This window comes from Myotis lucifugus, unplaced genomic scaffold, assembly GCF_000147115.1.
Source record: "Myotis lucifugus unplaced genomic scaffold, Myoluc2.0 scaffold_14, whole genome shotgun sequence".
Lineage (NCBI taxonomy): Eukaryota > Metazoa > Chordata > Mammalia > Chiroptera > Vespertilionidae > Myotis > Myotis lucifugus.
Genome location: NW_005871062.1, coordinates 5252805 through 5279507, shown reverse-complemented (window position 1 = coordinate 5279507; position 26703 = coordinate 5252805). Strand labels below are relative to the sequence as shown.

Here is a 26703-nt window from a genome sequence, read left to right as displayed (position 1 = left end):
CAGTGCATGAATTTCGTGCACCAGGTCTCTACTATTTTTATAACTTGGAACATACTACACACTCAACAATTATTTGTTAAACATTTGTTATTGAATAAATCACCCTTTGCTCATTTTTCAATTGTGTAAACTTTTAAAACATGGGGACCCAGAGTGAAAAATGTCTAGTCTGGATTCCAAGTTTCACTTTAATCACATTACTTAGTCTTTCTGAGGTACAAATTCCTCATTTTTAAAAAAAGAAGAGAGTGAATAACAATAGTATCTACACAAGAAGTTGTTTAGAGAATTAAAAGAGAGATAAAGAAGTAAAGTGCTTTGTATATTGTAACTGCAAAGTGAGTGTTTGTTATTATTATTACTACTCGTAAGTAACAAATAAATTACTACTCATAATAATTTACATGCTCCATTTAAATATTAAGGATATTAACACTTTGACTGTAATATTTTTTTTCAATTTTTCCCACTTGTCCTTTGTAAATCAGCTTGACTTACTGTATCTTTTGTGTTTGTCTTAAGGTCTACCTTTTTCTTCATATTTCTTGTTTTTGCATGCAAATAAGAGCTTTTCCTCTCCTACTATTACACAAATGTTCTTCTGCATTTTCTTCTAACAGTTTTATTTTTACAACTAAATTATTAATATAAAGAGTACATTTTTGTGTATATTTTTATATACACCAGAAAACTCACTTCCCACCACAAATGGTTAACTAGTTAATCTTCTCACTTAATGTAGAATGTATATTACCTACTATTTTAAATACTACTTTGTAACACATTAAATTCTCACATATAATAGAATACCCTTTTAAATAATTAAAGAATACTATATAAAAGTATTCACTACTACATTGTTTATAGGAATAATAAATTGCAACTTCCTTAATATTCATCAGTAAAAAACTGTTCGAATAAATTGTGCTGTCACCATATAATGGAACATTGTGCAACCATTAAATACAATAAGGTAGATCTCCATGTACTTACATGAGAAGAAGTCCACAGTACATTGTTAAGCATAAAATAAAACAAAAAAATATGCTGGTAATTAGTATTTATAGTATTGTCCTATTTTTATAAAAAATAGAATTATCTTACATAAATATTTAGATATGCATCTGAAAATGTTTGGGAGCACAGTCACCAAAATTTAAACTACATAAATGTATCTACAAGCAGATAGGAGTGTTTAGATATATGAGAATCTTTCACTTCTTACAATATATATATATACACACTTCTATGTTGTTGAAATATTTTTAGAGATTGCATGTAGTATTTCTATAATCATAAAATAAATAAAAGAAAAAAGTAAGTTTTACCTGCAATAGCTTCATAGAGACCAGCTTTATACCTTAAATAATCATACTCTTCAAATCTCTGAGGCCCCTCACACAGGGCTCGACACTCTGTATCTTCATTGAAATATTCTCTCAAAGCTTGTTCAAAGTACTTGATAGCTGGCTCAAAGTCATCCGCCTCGTAATGTTTGACTCCTGCGCTGTAACTCTCCTGCAAAGAAACAGAAAAACTTTTTTTTTTCAAATAGCACCCACCCACAGGGCACTTGGATAGCAGGGTTCATGCAGACTCGGGACCACGCAGGTAGGTGGGATATTGAACTCCTGTGCTGTAAAAGGGTAAAAAAGGATGGCACTGGGAGGTAAAGTATAACTTCCTCAGTTTCAACTAATTGTAGATAAGAAAGGACTTAACTGAGCGACTAGTGTGGTGTCGGTCAATTTCATTTTCTTCCTGAGCACACTCAAGACTATACTGTCTGCACCTGAAATCTCTATAATTCTCACAAGGAGAAGCCAACAGTAGGATTGGCAGGAGAAGCACCATGGGCTTATGAGGGGCAAAAGAGCAGTTAAATAGGTACAGGCGCTTGGTATCTATGATCTAGCCCTCCCGGGGGAATTAAACATACATGTAACCCAGGAGGGGATGTCATGGGGGTCTCTGGCAGCCACAGGGGAGACTCCAAATCCCAAAAGGGTTTTGGTCCCAGGTATGGAAAGGGGCTGAAAATAGGACCTTGTTGGGGAGCGGAGAATAACCTGCTGTTGCCAGCACCCTAGAGCTAGTGTATTAACCTGGCCCTGGGAAACTCAAACTGGTACCTGCTGGTGAGCTCCCCTAGCCCCATGAGGGGAGGAGGGTCTTGCCCCGGGCTTGCTCTTATAACCTACCATAATTGATAAGTGGCCAACTACTATTCCATCTGGAAGATTTGTATTCCTCCTCTCACAACTAGTATTCTGAGCTGGAGGGGATGTCACTTGTCAAAAGGCATGGTATAGAAGACCAGAAAGACCACATGAACAAGCCACTATTTTTACACAGGATAGAGCAATGGCCTGTATACTACCCACTGGTGCTCATTTGCCTCTGTTGGTACCTACTAAACATTTGTCTTATTCTCCCTAGTTCAGTGCAGGCTCACAGCTCTGCAAGATGGGCTAATGAAGTGGCTCTCAGGTCCAATGTTTCAGACTGTTAGGTTTGTTAATAAAATGTCCCTCTCTGCTACTGCTGGGCTGCCTTGGAGAACAAACCCGGTCAACCTGACAGAATGGTCCAATCTTAACATAATTTAAAAATGTTCTTGGGACTGACAATCAATTTTATGTACTTTGATACTAGTATGTATAAATCTATTATATATCTTTATTATTCCTTTACTATATGTTATACGACTGCTGTAAAAAACAAATGTAATGTCTCACCCATCCTCCTCCCTCTCCAGGATATATGTGGAAAATATATGGGCAGATTGTATGGGAGTGGAAAGGAAAGCATCCATGTTGGGGTGGAATGTGTGGTAAATGGGAACATGGGCCCCATCTCATGCTTCAACTCCCCCTGGAAAATATAGTGACAGCCTCTGTAGATGGACTGTTATACATTGGGATAGGCAAGACTCCACCCTCCCCTCTCCTTCAGCAGTAAGATGCTTTCCGTAAGAAACTAATCTCATAGATATAAGATTTAAAAGTAATGGGGAATGTCAGGGAAGGGGCACTAAATAGAAATAGAATCACAGTTGTTTGATAGCTACTCACTATAAAGAAGAGATTTTCTTACAAATCCTGGGGAACTAAAGGACATGTTATAACAAGGAGAACAGCTATAGCCGGTTTGCCCGGTGGATATCGGCCTGTGGACTGAAGGGTCCCAGGTTCGATTACAGCCCAGGGCACATGCCTGGGTTGTGGGCTCAATCCCCAGTGTGGGGCGTGCAGGAGGTAGCCGATCAATGATTCTCTCTCATCATTGATGTTTCCATCTCTCTCTCCCTCTCCCTTCCTCTCTGAAATCAATAAAGTAATATTAAAAAAAGAAAAAAAGGAAGGAGAACAGGCCCTGGAGATAAGTCAGTCCAGAGCCCAGATCAAGGACAGACCTATCTGAAGGGAGACAGCGTTTGGAGCTAATCTTTGAAGCACTTGTGGCTAATCTTTACAAATACAATGAGAGACACACCCTGGGAACTCACTAACTTTAAAATTTTTCCCAACCACTAACCCTATATAAGAGCTTGTTTAAAATGAACTGTTAGAGCCGTCTTTTCAGCGTGTTACACTTCTGCTCCTCCCTCAGATTGCTGGCTTTCTGATTAATAAACGCACCACAAAGATTCAACCTCGTCTCTACTTATTTGTAGGTAGCAGCAGACAGCTCAGACCCTTTCATGTCCTGTTTCATATTGACTGATGGAATTGTGACATACGGGGCTGAAAGATAGATAGAGGACCTGCACAATTAGGAGAAAATTATGAGATCTTGAAGTTATTAGCTAGAGACCTTAGTATGCCAGGTCATATATTGGCAGAGAAGGCTACCAAGCTCCTTTAATTTTATATTATCACAAATGTGCTGTAGTTATAATGTGTATTGACATATTTCTCTTCATCTTACTTAAAGAGCAATGTGATTTTGTGCTGGCTACAGTACTAAATCCTGGGCTTTTTCTGGCTGCATGGGACCTAGTCCTTCCCTCCACCCTCCAAAAAACGATACTTTCTAACCCTTTTGAATGTAGGTAGGGCCATGCAACAAAATGCAGGAAGATTGATGGGGGTGGACATGACAACCATTTCCTGGCCTGGCCCAGTTGAAAAAAAATAAGGGGGGAGGGGAGGCTTCCATTTAAAATCTTCCTCTCTTATCATTTTATTTAATCATCTTGGAGTCCACTTGTTGAGAATAGAAATGTCTCTAATTGTAAAAGAAGCCCTTTCAACATATTGTCATCTTAAGTAAACAAATAATTATATAGCTTGAAACCAAAACCCCAGAATTTGAAAGTACAGGTACAACGGAAAAACCACGCGGACTTGGAGCTAGGAAACTATAGTGTGACCTGAGCAGTTCACACTGGCTCAAGTCCCAGGTGGAACATAATGCTGGCGGGGGAGCTGAAGCTCAGAAAGGGTTACAGATATCTATATCATATTCTACTTTTCACCATGTCAAACTGATTTTCTAAAATAATTTTCATTGTCTCTCAATTTTTTAACCATAATAATTATAACATTTTATGTAATAACTCTAAAAGTATAAAAATGTCACTGTTTTGGAAATCAGGAGCCATTTTGAGATATTCATTCACAGGAATCTGCTTTGAGGCAAATGAAACTTAGGAGCATTTAGCTCCACATGGTTGGCAGGGGTCCCCAGAGCTCACCAGGTGTGGTCTGGCTTCTCGATCTACCAATTGGGATTCTTCGACGCCGGCCATTGTTCTGTAATTCTCAATGTTCTGCTGCATTTCCATGTGCTCAGGATTGGCCATGAAAAATGTGTGCCCTGCTTCCACTGCTTTTTCCAACTGGTTAAGCTGTGGAGAAGAAGAAGAAAAAAAAAGGATCAAATAAAGGTAAATATTTCTAAACCAGGCTCAGTACTAGGCTTGAAAGTGACAGTTCACATTCACGATATTAAACCTCCATCCCAAAGGGCAGGAAGTTAATAAATAGTACTACTAAAATGATATGTGGATGATTTGGCTTTAGTGAGAATGGATACATGTACTTTGTTACAAGTTCATTCTCTTCCCCTCTTTTCTAAGTCATCTGTGCTTTCTGGAAATTGAATCTTTGATTTGTTTTATAATTAATCAAAATAAAAAGCTGCCAGTGCTGTGCCACTTCTAATTCATATTGTCAACATCTTTGTCTTCTATTTTCTCTTCATTTCTTTTTGTCCCTTTTGCATTAGTCCTAACAATGGGAGTATACACACCTATGATTTTCCAAAGCATGGGATTGGGTATATCATCTACTACACCAAGTGTGTTACCAGGCTTTAGAATATGAACAATACAAAGTTGTAAGATTAAATTATTCTAATAAGAGATGTGAAATACAGCACATACAATGTTCTACCACACTCCTTTGATTGAGGTATTTGATTTCAAATTTATAAGTTTGATTCTCATTAATTCAAAAGGAAGAATTTTTAATAACCACTATATAGACACTATAAATCTTCTCCTAACCCACTTAATATACTGCTTTCCATGTAACATACAGTGATACATTTTTAACAAAATGGAATTAAATTTACTCAATTTAAGACATGTTTCCTTATGCTTTAGTCATGAAGAATGTCTATAGATAGATCCATTTGCCCCATATCAGAAAACTGAATATTAGTAGCCTTTTCCATGGTAAATCCAAATAATGTTTGATCTATTTTAAAGTATAAAGAATTAAAAACTAATTGTTCCTGAACAAGTAAATGTAAAATCATGGAATACATAGAAGATTCAACTTAGTATACTTTTAACAGTTTGGCCACTCAACTATGAGTAACATAAAGTCCCCAGTAATTGCATCTCATGATATATAAAGAATCTTAACACTTACCTCAGAAAAGATAAGCTGGCTTATTTCAAGACCTGACATCCTTAAAGTTGTCTAATAATAGTAAAATGTTCCCCATTCCCTTTTAATTTTCATATTATTACCTACCGGCATTCCTTCCATTACATCTCGTCTGAAATCAACTTTCCCTACCACTTTGATTTTGTTCTCAATTGTATGCTCCCAGAATTATTTTGACTGTCAAAATCACTAATTTTGGACCTTGTTTCTTTCTCAATATCTCACACACTAACTCAATATCTCACACACTAAATTTCCTTAATATCTCACACACTAACACAAATAAATATGAATTTTGTGGACATCAACATAGCAGCAAGTATATAGATATAGAGGAAAAAGACTAGGTTGTAAATTGGGTGATGGTGTGAACCTGGAAAATGTCATCTAAGCATTTGTGCCTCAGTTCTCCTTTAAGAAAAATGCCCATAAAACACCCATACCACCATCTACTACATAGGATTTTGGAAGAAATTAATTGTGCAATATATATGAATGTGCTTCAGAAATCATTAAAACTCAAATAAAATAAACAACATAATACAACTTATACATGATCTATCAGTTGCAAGGATGTAAATATGCTCTCCTTAATGATGGATATCCTATATAATAAAGAGCTAATATGCTAATTAGACCAGATGGAGGAATGACCTTCCAGAATGACCTTCCAGGATTACCTTCTAGAACAACCAGTCGGTGGGAGATGGGGCCACGAGGCAGCTGGGGCTGCTGGGAGGGCTGAGCCCCTTGGACAAATTTTGTGCATGGGGCCTCTAGTAGTGTATAATGCTCATGGATACATAATTTGTAAGGATTGTTAAGGTTCTTGTGGTTGTGAAAACTGCCTCCAGTTAAGAGTCAAACTATAAGTCATGAACAAAACAGACTCGCACTGACATACTCAGGTTCTATAGCACCATTATAAGTGATAGAACATAAGTCAATATTTGTTTTACATTTTCCTACTTTCATGTTTTGCTCAGGTTGTTCCATTGACCTAGAGATCCTTTGTCCCTTGGTCTTTTCTGGTTGAAATCTAACATATTCTATGAAGCCTAACTTCAACTCTGCTTTCTCTAATAGATCCTTTCCCCACTCTGTAGCTGTAGCCAAGCATTGCAATACGATCCCTTACTGTCACTTATATGCTGCCATACATTGTGTCTACCTAAGTATGTTTGTTTCTCTGACTAGAGCTCTGAGGAAAGAGACTATATGACTTATTTATCTTTTTGTTTCCCACCTACTTCACATACAGATGTCTATGAAATGTCTACGAAAAGAGAAAAGAAACTTCTAGCAAGTAAATGTTTTACAGACAAATCAAAAGGTATATTAGTATACTATATGGGAGTGTGCTTCATAAGCTACCATGTACTGAAACGATATAAGTTTAATAATATCTCAGAAGTCATTATTCCCACTGAGAGCTCCCAATACTGCTTACCACTGATGACTGTGATCCAGTAGCTCTTGAAAACTGTCAGACAATGTTGATACACTGGTTCCTTTTCTTAAATTTGACCACATTGGTTTTTTGCTTATTTGGTGCTTTCCCCATTTATAACCCAGTATTGAACATAATACCATCATCCCTAAGTATAAAAAGATTCTATGACTTAAACCATAAAACTTACTTGTGAACTGGCCAAGGCTTTTAAATCATTGTGAACCAGTTCAGGAAACTAGAATTAGCTGCCAGAGTCTATAAAACAGGCCATTATTTTAACTGGAAGCTTAATATTTTTGTACTTTATTTTAGAAATTAGATACACATATCTGAAGTGGTAGGGAAAGTCCAGGTGAACATTTTTAGGTTGTAAATTGTGTGTATACTCCATATAATGCCATATTATTGGCTGGGGATTATTACAATAACTTGTAGGTACAAGGTTTCAGCTAAGGAAGGATCTACCCACTATTCTATTAAAACAAACAGAAAGCCAACTACATGAAAGGCTCCAAACTGGGTTTCCTTTAAAACTAAAACAAAACAAACCACAGGAGAGGATAGCTCTAATGTGAGGGTAACTCTATGCATCAGAAAAATAAATTGCAAATAAAGAACAACTGAGGAAAGGGAAATGATTTGACAGCAAGATGGTATCACTTTTAAGGAAGCCCACTGTTCCATTGAGATATGAGAGACAGGGGTCAGACATGCCTTCAAGAAGCACTGGCTCATTTCCCCTAGGACTCTGAAGAACTAAGCAAAATTTTTTTCCTGCCAGCCCAGAAGCAAAACTGTACGTGGCTGTCATGCTGCGTGGAAAAGAAATGAACACTGATTAAGTCAACACCCTGTTTGCATTCAGAAGTCCCTCTGTTCACTGCTGAGGGAATGAGACTCTTCTGAGACACACCTGATTTTCCAGGGCTAATCATAAAGGAGCATTTCATACACACTGACTACTTCAAAAACTTCAGCAGCTATCCAATGAGAACAAAGAGATTCCAGAAACTATGTGCCATGACATTCAAGAAACCCCAGGATTTGGCCCTCACCCTATCTTTCTAGCATAACTTCTTCCTATCTGTCATTATGCAAACTTTCCCCAAAAATGTTCTAGAAGAACTTCTAGAAGTTTTCTAATTTACCACCCTCCTGTTCAAGAAAACACACACGGGCCCAATACGCCAGTCATACCAAAATTATTTATTTAATGCATTCACTTATTTAGCTGAAATTTATTATGCTAGACATTGTGATAGTCAATGAGAATAGAATACCTACATGACCCAAGTGGATAAAGAACCTGCTCTTTCCAGGTGTTCACAGTCTTATTCAGGGAGACAAATCTCAGGTAAACAAATCATTAATGAAAATTATTTCAGTTTGTGCTAAGTGCCACGAAGAAACCAATGAACAAATAACACTGTAAGAGCCTGCTGGGGTTGGAATGAAAACAGGACTTATTTAGGTAAATTAGTCAAGGAAGGTCTCTCTGCAAAGGAATTTCAAGGTGAGACCTAAATTTTTGGGAAGTCAGTCATGATCAAAATGGGAGGAAGAGTGTTCCAGGCAAAAGAATGTCAAGTGAAATAAATGGACCTGAAGTGGAAAAGTCTGGACATTTTTTAAAAAGCAGAGCAGAGACTAGGGTGAGAGATTTGAGGAGTTGGAGGACAGATCACCTGTATGCTACAATAAAGAGTTTGAATGTCATTCTAAGTGTAGGAGAAAACTATTAAAGAATTTGGAACATTATCTGACATGCATTTTAAAAGAATTCAGTCTGCTATGTGGAGAGTAGGTCTTTGGTAGCAGGCAGGAGAAGACCAGTAATCCAGGTCAGAGATAATATGTTTACTTTGCAGAATAAGAATATCACAGGATAGCTCAGTCCCCATCCTTTTTTCCCTTCTAACTTCCATTCCTTTCTCTTTCTTTCCATGTTGTCCATCCTTGCTATAGCAGTGTTTCTCGATTCGGAAGACAAACACATAGCACAAAAGAAAAGAATTCTAAAATTTCCAAGCATATTTTGGGGAAAATATACAAGTTCCCTCTTTCTGAATTAGAAGAAATATGAAGCTCACATATTTTGAATAGGAAATTTAAAACAGCTTGTAAGACACGCGCAAGGAAGGAAAAAGACATTCTGAAGCACATAAAAACATGTAAAGAACACTGTGTACTTGTGAAATAGAATATTTAGGATCACTTTCTATCTTCTGGAGCCTTTTTTATACAATCAGGGTAAAAGGTCAAATGTGAGGTAATTTCCATTCTTCTACTCAAACATCAACATTTTCAGTAAAAAAAGGAATTCTTTCTCTATTTGTACTTTCATCACCCTAACTTTTGGAATTCATCCAGTATCATGCATTACATTTTGATAAAGTGCCATAATTTTTGCCTTGGCTCTTTACTTAAATTTCACAATATAGCAATTTTAGAGAATTTTTAACCCTATCTGAGGTTTCTTACCAACTGACAAGACATTCTGTTTCTAAGCCACAGCAGAATCTTTAAGTTCTACTTAGCAGCGGAAACACACTGGCTGAAGAGAAAGAAAGTCACCAGATTACAGGATGTACATTATGCAAAACACTAAAAATTTATGGGCTAAAAACTTTAGTCTTCCTTTTATGGATCAGTAAGAATTTTTTCTTAGTAAGAATAACACCAGGCATTTTTGCAGATATTTTAACACATGCTAGTATCTCCAAATTCACTTTAAATTCTTGCCAGCCCAAAGTTAATTTCCTTCACAAAACCAAGTTAATTAATTAATTAAAATTAAATTAACATATCAAAAGAATACTCTAACAATGAAGACCCAGCAAATTTTGAAACAAAAATTTGAAGTAATTTGAACTACTAGATTAAACTAAGTCCTATAAGTCAGAGTGTTTCAAATGTAAATTTTGGGGCTGGTTAATCATATTGAATGACACCTGTAATTGAAAAAGAAAAAATTAGCCATATGGAAAACAACGTTGCATTCTTATTTCACAATTTCTGGTGATGGTACTATTCTTTGTGCTGTTAATGTAACTTGCAAAAACACCTATGTATTGGATTATTTTAATAATTCAGTTATGCAAAATAACTGTTTCTTTTGACAATTTGTAAAATAACATTGAAGACTGCATAATATGTTGTGTTGTCCTTTTTGCCTTGACCACTAGAAAGCTCAGAACTAAGTTGTATTTTTTTGAAGATCGTATATTTCCCCTTTTAAATTTGTTGTTGTTTTTGTTTCCATTTCAAAAATCTAATTATACAAATAATTGTTTTAGAAGGGTAACTCAAAGTACTTTGGGATACAGAAAAGATACAACTTATTCAAAAAATAAACCCCTATAGTAAGGGAAACTTCCAGTAATTAAATTCTTTCCTATATTCTAACGTTGAAAATTTAGGTTTTCATGCTAAATGCAGAAAGTAAACTTATCTTTGCATTTATTGAATGTTAGTCTGAAATGTAGTCATGGTTATAAGTAAATATTTACAGTTTTCAAAGCATTATTTGGTAAGAATTAGATGGGAAGTGACATTTCTAAAGGGTAACATTTTCTCTGTGGAATAAGTTGGAAAGGAAGAATGTCTTTTTAAAGACACTTTCTTTTGCCAAACTTCTCATAGTCTTTCCTTCAATTCCTTATAGTCCTAAGCCTGATTAATATCTTCCTTCTCTTTCTAAATACTCTAGTGAAGTTTTAATCTGATGTTTACAACTTAATGTTAAACACTGATGGTGAATAGCCACTGTCAAATGAGGTTACCCTTATAAGCACAGTGGAACAACAGGTTCTATCAGCTATGTTAGAAGATTTCTTATCAATGAAAACCATCTTTCAGGGTAAGGAAAAACTAAAGTGAAGAGACAGAACTTTTAGTCATTAAAGTCTAATTTGTGATTAACATGTGATCTCAGGTTAGAGACTATTTAAAACAAAAAGTCCCTGAAGTTATTTAAAGAAAAAATACCCTCAATGTATCTGCCAAAAAATAACTGCATGCTTAATTGGACAAAATCCCTCAAGCCATCTGTGTATTGTCTAATTTCCTAACAAGAGAATAGCCAAGACTTGAATGCCTCCGGATAAGGAGGAGAGAATACTATCTTTGGGATGGAATGTGGGCAAGTCATATCTGCCAGGGAGCAAATTAAATTAATGTGTATGTTGTGTTGACATATTTCTATTGCTTTTGGTTCTAAACATTGGGACAGAGTAATATGGAAGAACTGGGCTGGCATCTTAACCTCTGTGGTGTTGTCCAGAAGTCTCCCTTGAGGTGTCGGAGGATGACTAATGGTTACTGAAAAGTAGGTTTGCGCCAAGACCTGTCTGACATTTGCTTCCTGCTACTGTTTTTGGAACCACAGCTTTAATCCTCTTTAAAATTTCTTTGGAAGGTAGATGCCACTCAATTCATACCCTAGTTTTGCCAACGTCCCATGACTACTGCAGTAGTCATCACTTTAACGTGTAAAAAAAATCTTATTCGTGTCTGAGTTTGGAAAATAAATCAATAGAATTCCAGTGTCCCTCTTTGTGAGCTCAGAACTGTAGTCCCCTCCTTTGGGACCCTCATATTGGTGACAATGATCCCATACATGAGGTTAATAAGAACTTACCCTTGTATGTTGTTGTATAGTTTTCAAAGTACTTTACAATACTGATAACAAAAAAAATTTGTCATTTATTGTCTACTCAACTCTATTGTAAAATTTTTCAAAAAGCTGAAAAATGAACTTCTACATCACATTGGGCCCAGGTGATCATTATGTACAAGGGCATATGATGATACAAACAATAAGCAATAGCACCATGTAGAAGCTAGTGCTGGGACAGACTGAACTGCCCCTAATGAACTCCATGGTTCAAAACCAATTTTGTTGTTCTAACCATTCACTCATGCTTTGCTGCTTCCGCCTGGTTTTCATTATGATAAATGGAGATGAATGTTGTCTTTCCCTAGTGACCCATTTAAAAACATCTATCTGGACATCACTTCTCTAGAGCCAACAGCCAGCGTCCTAATTGCTCACTACTGGAATTATGTCTCTGTAGCCATCAGCAGCCAGACCACATCTCCCCTCCCTCACCCCCGCCCTCCCCCACACACTCTACAAACTTGCAAATACTTGGATTTATTTGTCAAATATGATTGCAAAATGGTAATTAACTGTGGATTTGGGTTTTCTGCTTCTAAGGTAGTCTTTAAAAATTGATAGCAAAATAGCTTAATATAGACCTAGCACTGATTTTTCTGCTCTTGAGAAGATGAAAATTTCAAAACTTTTTTGTGTGTCTGCAGCTTTGTTTTGTGAAATAAAGCGACAGGCCCAAAATGCTTATCATATACAAGAAGGAATAGGCAGCCAGACAATCGAGAATCAAAGCGTGGGTTTCTTTCCTGTTCATCTCATGGGCACCCATCTTTCCTGCATGGTTTGCAGGTGGAGGCATGTGGACCAGGGAAAATAAAAAATAAATTGGGCCTTGCCTTGTTAAAAATGGTAAAGCTAACACTGGAGACAGTCTGGCCAAACTGATGATTTTTTTTTGGGGGGGGACTTCAGGGTCTAGTGAGCATATAGAAAAATGTCATTACTATTTCTAACATCTCCCTTCTATTCTGGTCTCCCATTTTGTGTTTATAAAGCAAATTTAACATTCCACCAAATCACTCCTCTGTGAGAAATATAAGAAAAGCAAACAAGCAAATCTAAAGCTTTTCCACTTGTACCTTTTTGGTATAAATATGCCACATTCCCCTGTGAAATACAAACTCTCTCTTGCTCTTGTAAGGGTGGGGAGATTACATCATAAAGTATTTCCAAACATTCACTGGAGCTCATGTAAAGGAAGGCACCATGGCTGGAAGCCAAGGGGAGTTTCACTCTAAAGACCCCTCATGCAGGGGCTTCAAGAAGGACTAAGGTCCCTTTAGGTATAACCCATCACACTGACTAATGGGTGCTCTTAACCTTGACAGGTCACATGGTCTTATTAAAGAGGTAGTTTTGATGGCAACATTCTTTCAGTTTCATAAGCTCCTCTCCATCACATCTGCTCTTTATAAGCATTCATCCACAGCAATAACCTTCAGGCTGTACTATAAATTAAATATCCCTGCCTATACACAGGTTAAATATAAATCCAAACATTCTCCTGTACCTTAGCCAACAGACTGTATTGGAAAGAAGTTCCAGGCTAGGTGAATTTGTGAAGAGTTAAAGCTTGGGCAAAATCCACTTATTGAACATATCAGGTAGCATTAATGCTTATGTTATTTTTGCAGTACTTGCACTGGTCTTATGAATACTAACTTTCATTAACCATAAGTTACCAGGGCTAGAAATTCTATTTAAATCATCTAGTATCACTGCTTCATTTACAGGTGGAAGAAGGATTTGCCCAGAAAATCAGTGGCAAGACAATGGTTACAATCTGCATCTTTTATTAAAACATTCACAAACATACATTTGGGACTTTAATTTACTATTTCTAAGTAGAGGTGAGTTTGTGCATATCTGGTCCATAAAAGAATGGTTTGCCATCTGAAGGTAAAAACTATTTTCAATATGGTTCTTGACCTTTTATTAAATATAGTCCAGTAGGGCAAGGACATATTCACAAACTACTAATATCAAGAACTAAGGTTCTGTCTCTTCCTCTGCGCTGCCTACAGAGGTGGCAGCCATTTCCTACTCGGCACCATGGATGCCCTCAGACCCCTTGTGAAACCCAAGATTGTCAAAAAGAGGACCAAGAAGTTCATCTGGCACCAGTCAGACCGATATGTCAAAATTAAGCCGAACTGGCGGAAGCCCAGAGGCATTGACAATAGGGTGCGTAGAAGATTCAAGGGCCAGATCTTGATGCCCAACATTGGTTATGGGAGCAACAAGAAAACAAAGCACATGATGCCCAGTGGCTTTCGGAAGTTCCTGGCCCATAACGACAAGGAGCTTGAAGTGCTGCTGACGTGCAATAAATCTTACTGTGCTGAGATTGCTCACAACGTCTCCACAAAGAACCGCAAAGCCATTGTGGAAAGAGCAGCCCAGCCATCAGAGTCACCAATCCCAATGCCAGGCTGCACAGCGAAGGAAATGAATAGACAGATTGTGTACACATTGTATTTGTGTTAATAAAATCATAAAATTCTGCCATCTGGCAAAAAAAAATAACTAAGGTCTGCAGAATTAGAGGGCAGCATGAGTGGTTAACAGGCAACACAGTGCTATAAAAATTGAGATAAATTTAAAATCACAGTAACCTGTGTAGAAAAAAGACATCTACTAAGAAGGGATTCTGGTGGCTAACTGGGCTCAAATTTAAATAGCAACAAAAGAAAAAAACAAAAGAAAAACAACGGAGCCTAGCAGCCATTTCTACACAAGGGCCTCTCACTCTCATGCTCACTCCAACCACACTTCATGGAGAAGTATGCACAGAACACTGGCCTCTGTACTGAACTGCCTGCCTGCATTGTTTCTGCCATCTGAGCCAGCTCTTTTATTTATTTACTTTTATTTATTTTTTATTGATTTCAGAGAGGAAGGCAGAGAGAGATAGAAATCTCAATGATGAGAGAGAATCATTGATTGGCTGCCTCCTGCATGGCCCCACACTGGGGGTCAAGCCCTCAATCCAGGCATGTGCCCTGACTGGAAATTGAACCATGACCTCCTGTTTCATAGGTTGATGCTCAACCACTGAGCCATGCCAGCTGGGATGAGTCAGCCTTTTTAAAGGAGTTCTTGGCATCCAATTTCAACCAACAGGATTGCTATATCCCCATGAACAACTTCACTAATCAGAGCAGCTCCATTCTAACCAATCAGGAGAGTTCATTTTAGATCAACCAATCTGCAAGGATTTGGAATCCTCATTTGCATGAGGACAGACCAATCAGAGACCAGGGTGGGGACTTGTCTATATGAGCCAGCTCCCTCTGGGAGCTCACTTTCCCTTTCCACTGAAGACCAAAAACTGTGTTTTCCTGGTTGAGTTGAAACACCAACTATGTCTCATTGGAGCAGAGTGGAGCAGACCAGTGCAGAGCGGACCAGCAAGGAGCAGAGCAGAGCTGAGCTGTCTAGTTGGAGAGGGGCCTGGCCCCAGGGCTGCCTCACAGCCATGCTATATCACAATAGAGCTTTTCCACAGCTGTGTTGTTTTCACAGATGTGCCTTGTCACAACTGAGCTGCTTCTGCACTGAATAAAGGTTTCTTCTTCACCACACGCCAAATTAAGGATTCCTGTTGGCACTGAATTGGCACCAACAAACATTGGTTGACACCGGGAAGGTTCAGAGAAAGTGGGACTGAGGCTGGGTCTTAATAACAGAAAACATGTGGATATCTCTGCTGCAGAATAGCGGGGAGAAGGGGAAAATAGGAATGACTCAGATGTTTTCACAGCATAGTAATTTGACTAACCTGGCTCAGTTGGAAGGTCTAGATTGCAGATTAATGGAAAACAAGGTTGAACAGGGCTAAATCATGGAGATCTATGAACACTAAACTGAGGTGTTTTGATTTTTGTTCTTGGGAAAAGAGAAACAGATGTATCTATGTGTTCATGTAAGAGAGTGTGGTCATGAAAATCTCCACTGTCTCACTCCAAAAAGTATTCAAAAAATAAAAACTAAAATATTTGATGTAGCTATGAAAAACCTTTTAAGACTATCTTTTTTTTTTAGCAACTTTAGGTTCCCAGCAAAATTGAAAGGAAAGAAAGGAGATTCCCAATATGCCCACTATCCACAGGCATAAGATTCTCCCATTATCAACATCCCCAACCAGAGTGGTACATTTGTTACAATTAAGGAACTGCACTGCACATCATAATCACCAAAAGTCCATAGATTTCACTCTTGCTATTGTGCATTCTTGGGTGTGTAGAAATTTATAATGACAGGTATATATCATTCTAGTGTCATATAGAGCTTTTTCATGCTCTAAAAATCCTGTTCTCCAATCATTTCATTCCTTCACACCTCAACCCCTGATCTTTTTACTCTCTCCATAGATTTGCCTTTCTCAGAATACCATATATTTGAAATTAAACAATATTGTGCCTTTTCGGATGGTCTTCTTTCACTTTGTATATGCATTTAAGGTTCTTCCATGTCTTTTCATGGTTTGATAGCTCATTAATTTTTAACATTAAGTGATATTCCATTGTCTGGATATACCACCGTTTATCCATTCAACTACTGAAGGACACCTTCATTGCTTCCAAGTTTGGCAATTGCAAATAAAGCTTTTATAAACATTCATGTGCAGGTTATTGTGTGAACATAAGTTTTCAACTCTTTTGGGTAAATACCAAGATTGCTAGATAGTAAGGCAAGAGCAGTTTAATTTGTAAGGAACTACCACACTATTTTCTGGAGAGGCTTCATCATTTTGTATTGCCACCAGCAATGAATGAGAATTCTTGTTGCTCCATGTCCTTGTCAGCATTTAATGCTGTCAGTATTCTGGATTTTGGCCATCCTAATAGTGTGTAGTGGTTTTTCATTGCTTTAATTTGCATTCCTTGATGATATGTGATATGGAGAATTTTTATATGCTTATTTACCAACTGTATATCTTCTTTGGTGAGGTATTTGTTAAGGTCTTTGATACATATTTTAGTTGGGTTGTTACCTTATTTTTGAGGTTTAAAAACTCTTTGTATGTTTTGGATAACAATTCCTTATCTCAAATGTGTCTTTTGCAAATACTTTTTCCTAGTCTGTTGCTTGTCATCTAATTCTCTTGACATTGTTGTCTACAGTAGGTTTTTTTTTTCTTTTGTTTTGTTTTAAATACTGTGTCCTCACTTCTTTTAGTTCACACTAGAAAAGGTATTGTTTTTTCAGTCTGTTCAGCTTTTTACTGGTACTCATTGTTAGGATGGAATGGCAACACCAAGCTTTTTATATGCAGAACCAGGACCCAGGAGTCTGAAATACTTTTCATTTCTCAGCAGGCAAAATGGTATAAGAATGAAGATGTATTATTGACTTGATAATCCTCTCTCATGGAAAGGTTAGCCTGGTTATTGTAGGATAAAATGGAAGCAAGCTCTCTGGTGTCTCTTCTTATAAGGCATTGGTCCTATCATGAGGCCCCACCCTCATGAACGCCTCTAAACCTAATTACCTCCTAAAGGCCCATGTGGTATTAAGAATTCAACATATAAACTTGAGGGGGAAGAGTGACAATTCAGCCCATAGCATTAGCCAAAGGACATGTAAAAGTTAAAGATATCCTTAAAATTCCAAAACCAGTCAATTAGGAATATTATAGAAACAGCAATGTAAATCAATCAGTATTTTTTTTAGGCGACTCCAAAATTTGGTTGTGGATTGGAGAAAATAATTATTTCATTTTGAGCCAGCTTATATTTGATATAATAAAAGGGCATACAAAGGAATACATCTTACTAGTAAAGAATATTGATTTGAGAATTGACTGGTTAAGTGTTGGGCAAGGTTTTTACTTGGTGTACATTTGGGATCTTTGAGGGCATGATCATTTATATATTAATACAAATGACACAGAGCAATCTAGAAGGACAGGAAAAAATGTCTTTGGGTTTGTAATTAGCTGTTATCTTACTAAAATGTTTATTTCCTTGGATGGTCATAAGACATATAAAAAAAGTTTTTATAGTTAAGTGTAACATAAAGCATATTAAATGTTAAGCATATTTACAATAATATTTTAGAATCTTTAATATGTTACTCTGATAGCTAATTTCCATGAATGGGTTACTGTGTTCTACATTTTTCAATTTATTTATTTATTTTTATCAAAGAATCATCCTTCCTGCTTTAGAGTGATTTGAAGACTAATTAGCTTTCTGAGACTCTACATTATTGGTATATATGTGGCAATCTGCACTTTGGATAAACTTCATTAATTTTGATAAAAGAATGGTTTTACTTGTTAATTCATCATCTAAGTGATCCAAAAGTGCAAAGACTGATATGGTCCTTAGACATCATTTGGTGTAAGACACCTCCTCTTACTATACTTAGATGGACAAGTAAGAAATTGTTCTCAGGGCCACTTGGGTCCTAATAGCAAAGCTGAATCCTACATCCTGGTCTTCTAATTCCAAAGTTAATTATTTTTCTGGTAAACTGCAATGTGTCTAAGACTAAGTAACCAATCTTCTGTGTTCAGCAGGAAAATGAAGAATAGACCATTTTGGACAAGTGCATATCAAACAGTTACACCCAAATATATCTCTCCAAAAGTCATAAAGGAATACTTTTCTCCATGCCACCCAGAATAAGCCAAATTAAAGTTGCAAAGTGGCTGCTAATGAGTAAGAAGAGAATTAGAATTGTGTTCGATTGAAGAGCCTTATTTGAACTGAACCACAGCCTAGAAAAATCATATCAAATAGACTATAAAATTATATTTAGTGGTTATAAAATTCAGGGTTTCTGATTTTGACTTTGCATATACTGTGGTTTACATTGGCTTCCTTCTCCTTGAAATGTTATATGTGGCAGAGTTTAGTAGCTGCATGTTTGGTTGGTTTGTACTAAGAAAAGATTGCCACTATGATCCTCCATGGAATCCAGTATTCCCACCTCGTTTGCATATGGTACTATAAGCTTTGTCTTTCTAGGATCCCTGAGGCTCAGGTTACTCTACTTTTGTCTTTCAATTCAACATTTAATGAAGGTCTTGTGCTAAGTATTGGATGGGTGAGATAAGTCCTGTTTTTCAGTAGCTACTCTGGGGGATGGGATGAGAAATCAGACCAATACCTATAATTCAGGATTAAGTAAGGGACTATAAGGAAAGAAAAAACAGATTACTGTAAGGATTCAAAGTAGCAAAAATCACTTTTAACGAGGTGGATTTGGATCCCGAGAGTCTTCCTGGAGATCTTATTATGAATATAGCATTTGTAATGAACACTGAAGGTTGGATGGGATTTCAACAGGCAGAGGTGCCAGGGAGAGCATTTCATCATGGGTAAGACACTGGGGACATACTACGTATGAGAATTAGTTTGTTGGGAGTACAAATATTGAGAGTGGGTTTTAGAGTAGCTGAAAATACTTAAGAAGTAGAATAGTGCCAAAGTATTGTGGATTTGAAGCTAAGCAAATATGGTGTCATATTTGGAAGGGCACTTGAAAATTTCAGAATAATGGAGTGACTTGAAACTTTTGAAACTCTCTTCCAGAAACATCTCCATCTAAATTAGTAGGTTATACTAGCAATGTAGAATGACCTACAGTGACACAGGCAGATTAGATGAATCCCACTGAGCTCCAGGTGCCAATATACCCTAAACCTCCAATCAGTTCTCCACCTGGCCTTGAATCCTGAGCACTATGGAACCAGGCCACATACTTACACTCCAAAAGTACAGTATGTCATGCAGGCCAATAAAGTGCTAAAATGCCACAGTTTCCATTTCTGGAAGACTCACCTTCTGTCAATCTAAAACCTTGTATATTTTAAAGACTCCATAGCAAGTCCAATTTCAACCAGAGAGAAATCCCAGCCAAGTCATTAAAATGAACATAGCCTTCCATCTGGAAGTCGCCACTTCTACTCTTTCTACCCAGAAGAACATGTGGTCTTATTACAAAATAATATGAGCAGTGTTCATGATTTTCATTTGAAAACACTCCCATGGGGCACTGGAGGAATTCTCACCTGCCTCTACTTGGAGAGACTCTGTTACACTTTCATTAATTATTGCCTCATGCCCCATATGAGCAGAGTCTCTATGGGAAAGGCTTTATGAATTGGTAATTATTAATGTTTGCTTTCCTATGCAGGAAGTGAGAATTCTGAGACCTATAAGAATAAAAGGGAGATAAATGAGAGCCTAAATCCTACTCTTGGAAATCCCAGTTCTAATGGAAAAGAGGCTAAGTGCAAATGCCTGGATAAAATGTGCATATTCTCAAAGGGAAGGGAGTAAATATGTATGTACATATCTGAAATTAACAACAAACTCCTACTACTTATTTTATAAATAAATTTAACATAAATTATCTCAAGTCATCATCATATGCAGGCTGTGTGGATATTAATATCTAATTTCACACTGAGAAAAATGAAGCTCAGAGAGGCTAAATAATAATAGTTGCTACTATTATTGAGCACATAATATGTCAGAGAACTGAAATAAATGTTTAGTTATATTACCAAATGTTATGGGCTAAACTTTATCCCCTAAAATGCATATGCTGAGGCCCTAACTCCCAGTGCCTCAGAATGTGACTGTATTTGGAGATAGGGACTTTTAGAGGTAATTAAGTTAAAATGAGGCCTTTAGGGTAGGCCCTAATCCCATCTGACTGGTGTCTTTATAAGAAAAGATTAGGACACAGAAAGACCAGGGACTCTTGGCACACAGAGGAAAAGACCAGATGAGGATACAGTGAGAAGGTGACCATCTGCAAGCCAAGAGGTTGACCTCAGAATATTATAGATACTGTGATCTTGAAACTCAGGCCTCAAGAACTGTGAGAAAATAAATGTCTGTTGCTTAATCCACCTGTCTGCAATACTATGTTATGGAAGCCTTAGCAAGCTAACATACCACATTTTAAAAAATAATAGTGAAGTAGGAATCAATAACTTCATTTACAATTAAGAAAATTAAAAACTATGAGTAATTGAATCTGACTTTGAACCCAATGATGTCTTACACCAGATCTCAGACCCTTAATCTCTCAGCTATATTCTCAAGTAATAAACTGATCAATGACAATGCTAGCAACCAAATGAGAAAATTCTAACTTTTAATTCAGTTTTCTTTGTACAAAAAGTATCATGAAATTACCTTGGTAGACCCATTTAACATTAAAACAGGATGGAAAACATGGATAGGAAGAAACAGAGTTCCTAATGAAAATTTAAATACCTGGTTTCCTTTATAATATCTTAGGATAAGGCTAAAAAATTCAAGGCAAATGATTCTTCTCTTATAGGCATTCTGGAGTGGTAAGTCTGTTTTTATTTATGGTACATAAACCTCCCATTTTGATTTATTCTAAAAAGGAATTTGATCAAGAATATTCTGCTAAGCATCTCTTTTCATTTTATTGTAAGTAAAAGGTTTTCCTAATGTAGAAAACTCCCAATGGGATGATACTTTCTGGGTATTATTTTAATTAGTGGTAAAGTTCCCCCAAAATGCTGAAAACCCATAACACCACATAATCAGACAGAGAAGTCTGCCTGGGAAATATCATCTTAATTTTGTGGAAGAAGAATTTCTGAAACTCACATGGACTCCGGTCTGATCAAATGAAAAGTCAAGTTTCTAACAACAGGGATGGACTAAATTACAGTACAATCATATGGTAGAATATTTTGTGTCCACTGAGACTAATGAGGCATGCAGAGATGCTTATGATATGCTCTTGAGAACAAAGCAGACTGTATATGTATAGTATGAATCCAGTTATGTAATATAAACTCATAAGAAAAGTTTTATATGCCAAATAATAATAGTAGCTGTGGTCAAGTAGAATCAGGGGACTTAATTTAGGACTTAATAATTATTATTTTTATCTTGTCTCCTCATTTTCATAAGTAAACATATGGCATATGTGTGTTATGAAGAAACACATGGAAGTAGAGTGAGAAGTTTAGTGTGGTAGGCTATAAGTAAATATCTAATTCAATCCTATTTTTTTTAATGGAAAAAATTGTGTGCTATCTAACCTTGATTCCCAGAGGAAAAATACTCCTCTGGGAATCAAGGTTTATCATGATTTCCTGAAAAAAAATATTTTTCAGGTAAGGAAGAGCTTAATCTTTGAAAATGCCACCAGTGAATTTGATTTATGTAATTTAAATAAGACAAGTGAAATTCTGAAAAGCTGTGCGTATGTGTTCATGTGTACATGTATGCACGCACATGTGTATGAAGGGCATCATATTCAAGCACACATTCTTGTGAACTCCTGCTCCCCTTAATCTATTTACCACACAGAAGCCAGAATAATCTTTCTAAAATGCATATCTGATCTTATCCCTCCCTGATTTAAACTTTCAAAGGCTCTCCCCTAATCTGAGGCTAAAGTTCAAATTCCTTAAGTGACTCAGAAGCTCCTACCTGGCTGGTCTGGGTGTACCTGCCAGACTCAACTGCTCTTTGTTGCTTTCTAAACTGTGGTCCTGTAGAATTCTGTATCAGTTCCATTCTCTCTCCCCTCTGAGAGTCCTTTCCCTGGAAAATTCTCCTTCCCAATCTTTGCCTCATTAGTTCTTATTCATCTTTAGTAGTTTGCTTAGACATCATTTCCTCTGCTGTGTCTGCCATGAACCACCAAATCCCACGTGCCTGGTTAAACTCCTGAGCTACCCCGCATAGTGCCTCCTTCAGAGTATCACAACGATCCACAGACAGGTCCTCTGGGGGCAGAGTTCTAAAGGTATCGTTTACTAGTATACAGAAGAAGATTGAGATTTTGCAAGCTAAAAATAAATAATAAAATACCTCATTTGTAGAAAAACAAAACAGGACTATCTTATCTTTTTAAATTTGAAATTATACTCAATTCCTAAAAAGCTGTGTTTCTATGTCTCTCTGATTGGCTGTTGTATTACCCTCTTTGGTATAATTTGGGTCTCAATAAGAACTTGATGAAAGCCTGTTCATGTACGTGTCCACTCATCAAACACTTATTGAGAATCCTTGATGTTTCTGTGGGTTAGTCACTGATTATACATGATAGGCACCCAGGGCATGAGTGTGTCTCTCAATACATATGGATATCCATATAATACGAGATTATAGCATTGTGAGGGCTACTGCAAGTAAACAGATAATAAATTGTGAGTTAAATGCAAAAGGGAGTGGTGTGGGAACACACAGAAAGAACACTTAACTCAAGATAGATGCCATTTATCACTTCATCAAGTTTAAAAATTATGGTAGCTAATTAACAATTATACCACTCTCTTGATAGCTATTTCTCAAAAGGAGTTTGGTTAAACTGGAACTATTAATTAAGTCATTCTTAAGCATTTAAAAAAATTAAAATAAACTAATGATAATTTTAGCCAACTTTGATGAACTGAAACGCATTTCACTTAAACAGGCAGAGACTTCACCAGCTACTGGATGGTGGATCCATCCATGGAAAGACAACTGGATCTCTCTTCTTGCCACGTGGGATGACGCAAGGGTGAGGCATGTAAGAAGAGAAAAATAGACAAATAAAATCTGTAAATTCCAAAGAGAAAACAGATTTTCCTTGTAAATATTTCCCCTTAGGATTTCTGACATCCTTTAGGGAAATGATGATTTTAACAACCCTAGCTTTGAATGCTGCAAGGTTTTCAAATATCTTTTCCAGAACCAGAGGGTAAATGGAATAGTCCTGGCTGCCAAATACTGATGACTTGAAAATCCCCTATGAGGGAGAAAAAGGGGGAAAAAAGTCAATTAAATCATCACCTCATCATTTTTGCATACTGCGCAGAGACCAAAAATTTAGTGTGCTGGCTATCAGTAAATATCTGACTCAATCCTATTTAAAAAATAAAATCGGAAAAAAATTGTGCATTATCTTTCCTTGGTATTTTTCCCCCAAGAAAAATAGCACTGATCTAGGAGTCTGATATGCACTCCCTTTTTGTGTCTTGCTCATCCCTTTTGGACCAACCTTGAACTACTCCTCAAGATGAGAATGGGTCCAACATTTCTGATCTTTCCCAAGCTGCTATCATTAGGGTCTGGTTTAGTTCAGAATCACTGTACTCACCTCTGGGAATTTATTGTCTACTAGAGGGAAAAAAATGTTTGGTTGAAAAATACAGACAATAAATAACTGATTTATGGGAAGCATTTATTACTTACAGGTGAGGAATTAGGGAGAGATTTATGAAGAACATATTTATGCTGGCCTTTGAGGAAAAGATGTGACTTGGATACGAGAAGTAGGTGCTCAGCAAAAGTTTGTTAAACTAAAAGATTAAATGAAAGAATGATTGATTGAATAAATGAATGTGTACCTACATCAGGTCTTCATGAAGTCAGAGAATTTCTTGTATTTTCTTGTCACTGAAATTATTTTCTCCAAATACTTTTTATTCTTTCTGAGAGAAAAGTAGACAGATGACCAACAGGTATGGCTATGTGAGAACGCATATTATTGGGAGAGAGAAGTAAGACTCCATAAAGGAGTGACACTTGGGATCAACCATGATACATGAACAGGGCTGAGCAGCTGAAGATGGATAGAGAAAGGTATTCTGGGTGAAATAAGTGTAACTGACAAAAGTACAGTGCCTGGAAAGTATAGGTTATGTACTGAGAAAGGCATTCCAATTGTCTGAGGCTGATTGGCAAGAGTGGGAAATTAGGCTGGATGAGTAATTTACATTGTGAATGTATTCTACTCAAATGAATGTGGACACCAACCCTATGCCCACATCTGTGGCTTGAGTCAAAATGAGGAGTTCACTGTCTTGTCTGCCATTCCTGGGCCTGATGTCTTTTCCACTTCGGTAATGAGGACATGTGAGACCAGGACGCAAAAGACGTAGATTCTAGTTTTGGCTCTGCTGGCAACTTGGTGAGTAACTTAAGCAAGCCAATCAATATCTCTGAATCTGCTACTTCATTTTTAAAGTGAAAGGATTAGGCCAGAGGATCTTTAAGATGACTTCAAACTTGCTATTTTTATCTATTTATATCACATACATTCCAATAATGAAAGTTTTAAATAGTATATTCAGCTTAATCCATATAAAAACCTACAGTGTGAAAAGTTTGAAAGGGTGCTTCATAAATAACAAGCCTTACTCAGAGACCCTTTGGCTCTCCCTACCTGGCTTCACTCACTGAAGAATAAATCATTCCCATCCCAGGACCTTCCTTTCTTGCCAATATGAAACTATTCTACAGAAGAAACAGCACTGATTTAGGAGTCTGACATGCAACTTGCTCATCTTCTTTTGGCCAACCCTGAACTACTCCTCAAGAAGAAATATCTACTTGAGAATGGGTTCAGCATTTCTGATCTTTCCCAAGCGGCTATCATTAGTATCTGATTTAGTTCAGCATCATTGCACTCGCCCAGGGCTCATGTTACAGAATGCAGATGGGGCCCCTTAACACTTTAACCTTTTGGGTATTCCTGGAATGAACTAGGGTTCAGCCAGTACCTTTGGAGAACTGCTTTTAACAAGATCCTAAGTGTTACATTCTTGCCTGGCCTGCAACTTTTCCCAAAGGAAAGGGCTGGAGATAAATGGAGGTTGAAGAAGTTTGTGTGCAAGCATGTGTTGTGTCTGCATCTTGCTTCTTGACTGATATTTTCCCTTAGAACTAAGGAATGATGATATGTCTCTCAATTCTCTGCCTCAATCATCAGCAATGTATCTATGGTTTGCTTATTCTGAAGGGAGAAGAAATCCACAATATAAATCATTGAGAGAATTTCCTATTTTTTTGTTGCTAAGAATATGTGATAAGTCCTAATTTATCTTAATTATTTCATGTATATAATGAGAATAATAATAATCCTTAATTCTTATTTTATTTTTCACTTATATAATATTTTTCAATATTATCTTGTATTAGTTTTACTTTATTTTTTAATCTGGATGTGATTTGTGAGAAGAATGACAATTTTTAAATTACAAATTGAACAGAAGTTTACCATATTCCCACTACTTTATCCATTGAATCTCGAAGATAAAAAAGACCTTGAGAATACAAGCTTGGTCAAACCTCCACCCTCTCTTTTGGTACCTGAATCTTCTTAAAGTTCTATCAATGGTCATATTACTTCTTCTTGAAGTAACCCCCGGTGACAGGAAATTCACCATCTTCCAAAGCAGCCCGTTATAGTTTTATACAGCTTTGGCCATTCTAACATCCTGTTTTATGATGACTAGAACCTGTGTTACATTTTCACCAGCTGGTTTCCAATCCACTCATCACATAGGTCTAAAGTAGCCCTTCAAATGTAGGTACACTAAACTAATGAGTCCTTTCAGGAGAAAATGTTGGTCCTTTAAAAATATTTTTATCATGGGCTATCAATATCTTAGATCTCAACTCTCTATCATGAAACCTACCCCATCTTCTCCCTCTGTGTTCCCTTACATTTGTTCTTTAGTCCCTTTCCAGCTGTTCTGTCAGTCAAATACCCTAAAGAATTCTGTTCAAGGAAGCAGTGTATCATATGGCAATGTCATTTCTTTTTCCTTCATAAATCAGGCAGCCATAACTCAAGCAGTGAAATTCTACTTAGTAGTTTAAATTTAAGCCACCTCAGCTGCTCTCTCAGGGGAAAAAAAAAAGCACACAACCAAAAAAAAACAAAACCAAAAA

At 36.8% G+C, this 26703-nt stretch overlaps 1 protein-coding gene and 1 pseudogene across 1 annotated transcript in view; one reads left to right on the top strand and one right to left on the bottom strand.

Moving 5' to 3' along the window:
* The window catches only part of P3H2 (prolyl 3-hydroxylase 2), a 160720-nt gene that overhangs the window by 34432 nt on the left and 99585 nt on the right, over positions 1 to 26703 (bottom strand). Inside the window, 2 exon segments of the mRNA XM_014452216.2 lie at positions 1329 to 1518; positions 4700 to 4852. Of these exon segments, the coding sequence (XP_014307702.1) occupies positions 1329 to 1518; positions 4700 to 4852 (343 nt within the window).
* LOC106696373 lies at positions 14080 to 14551 on the top strand (annotated as a pseudogene).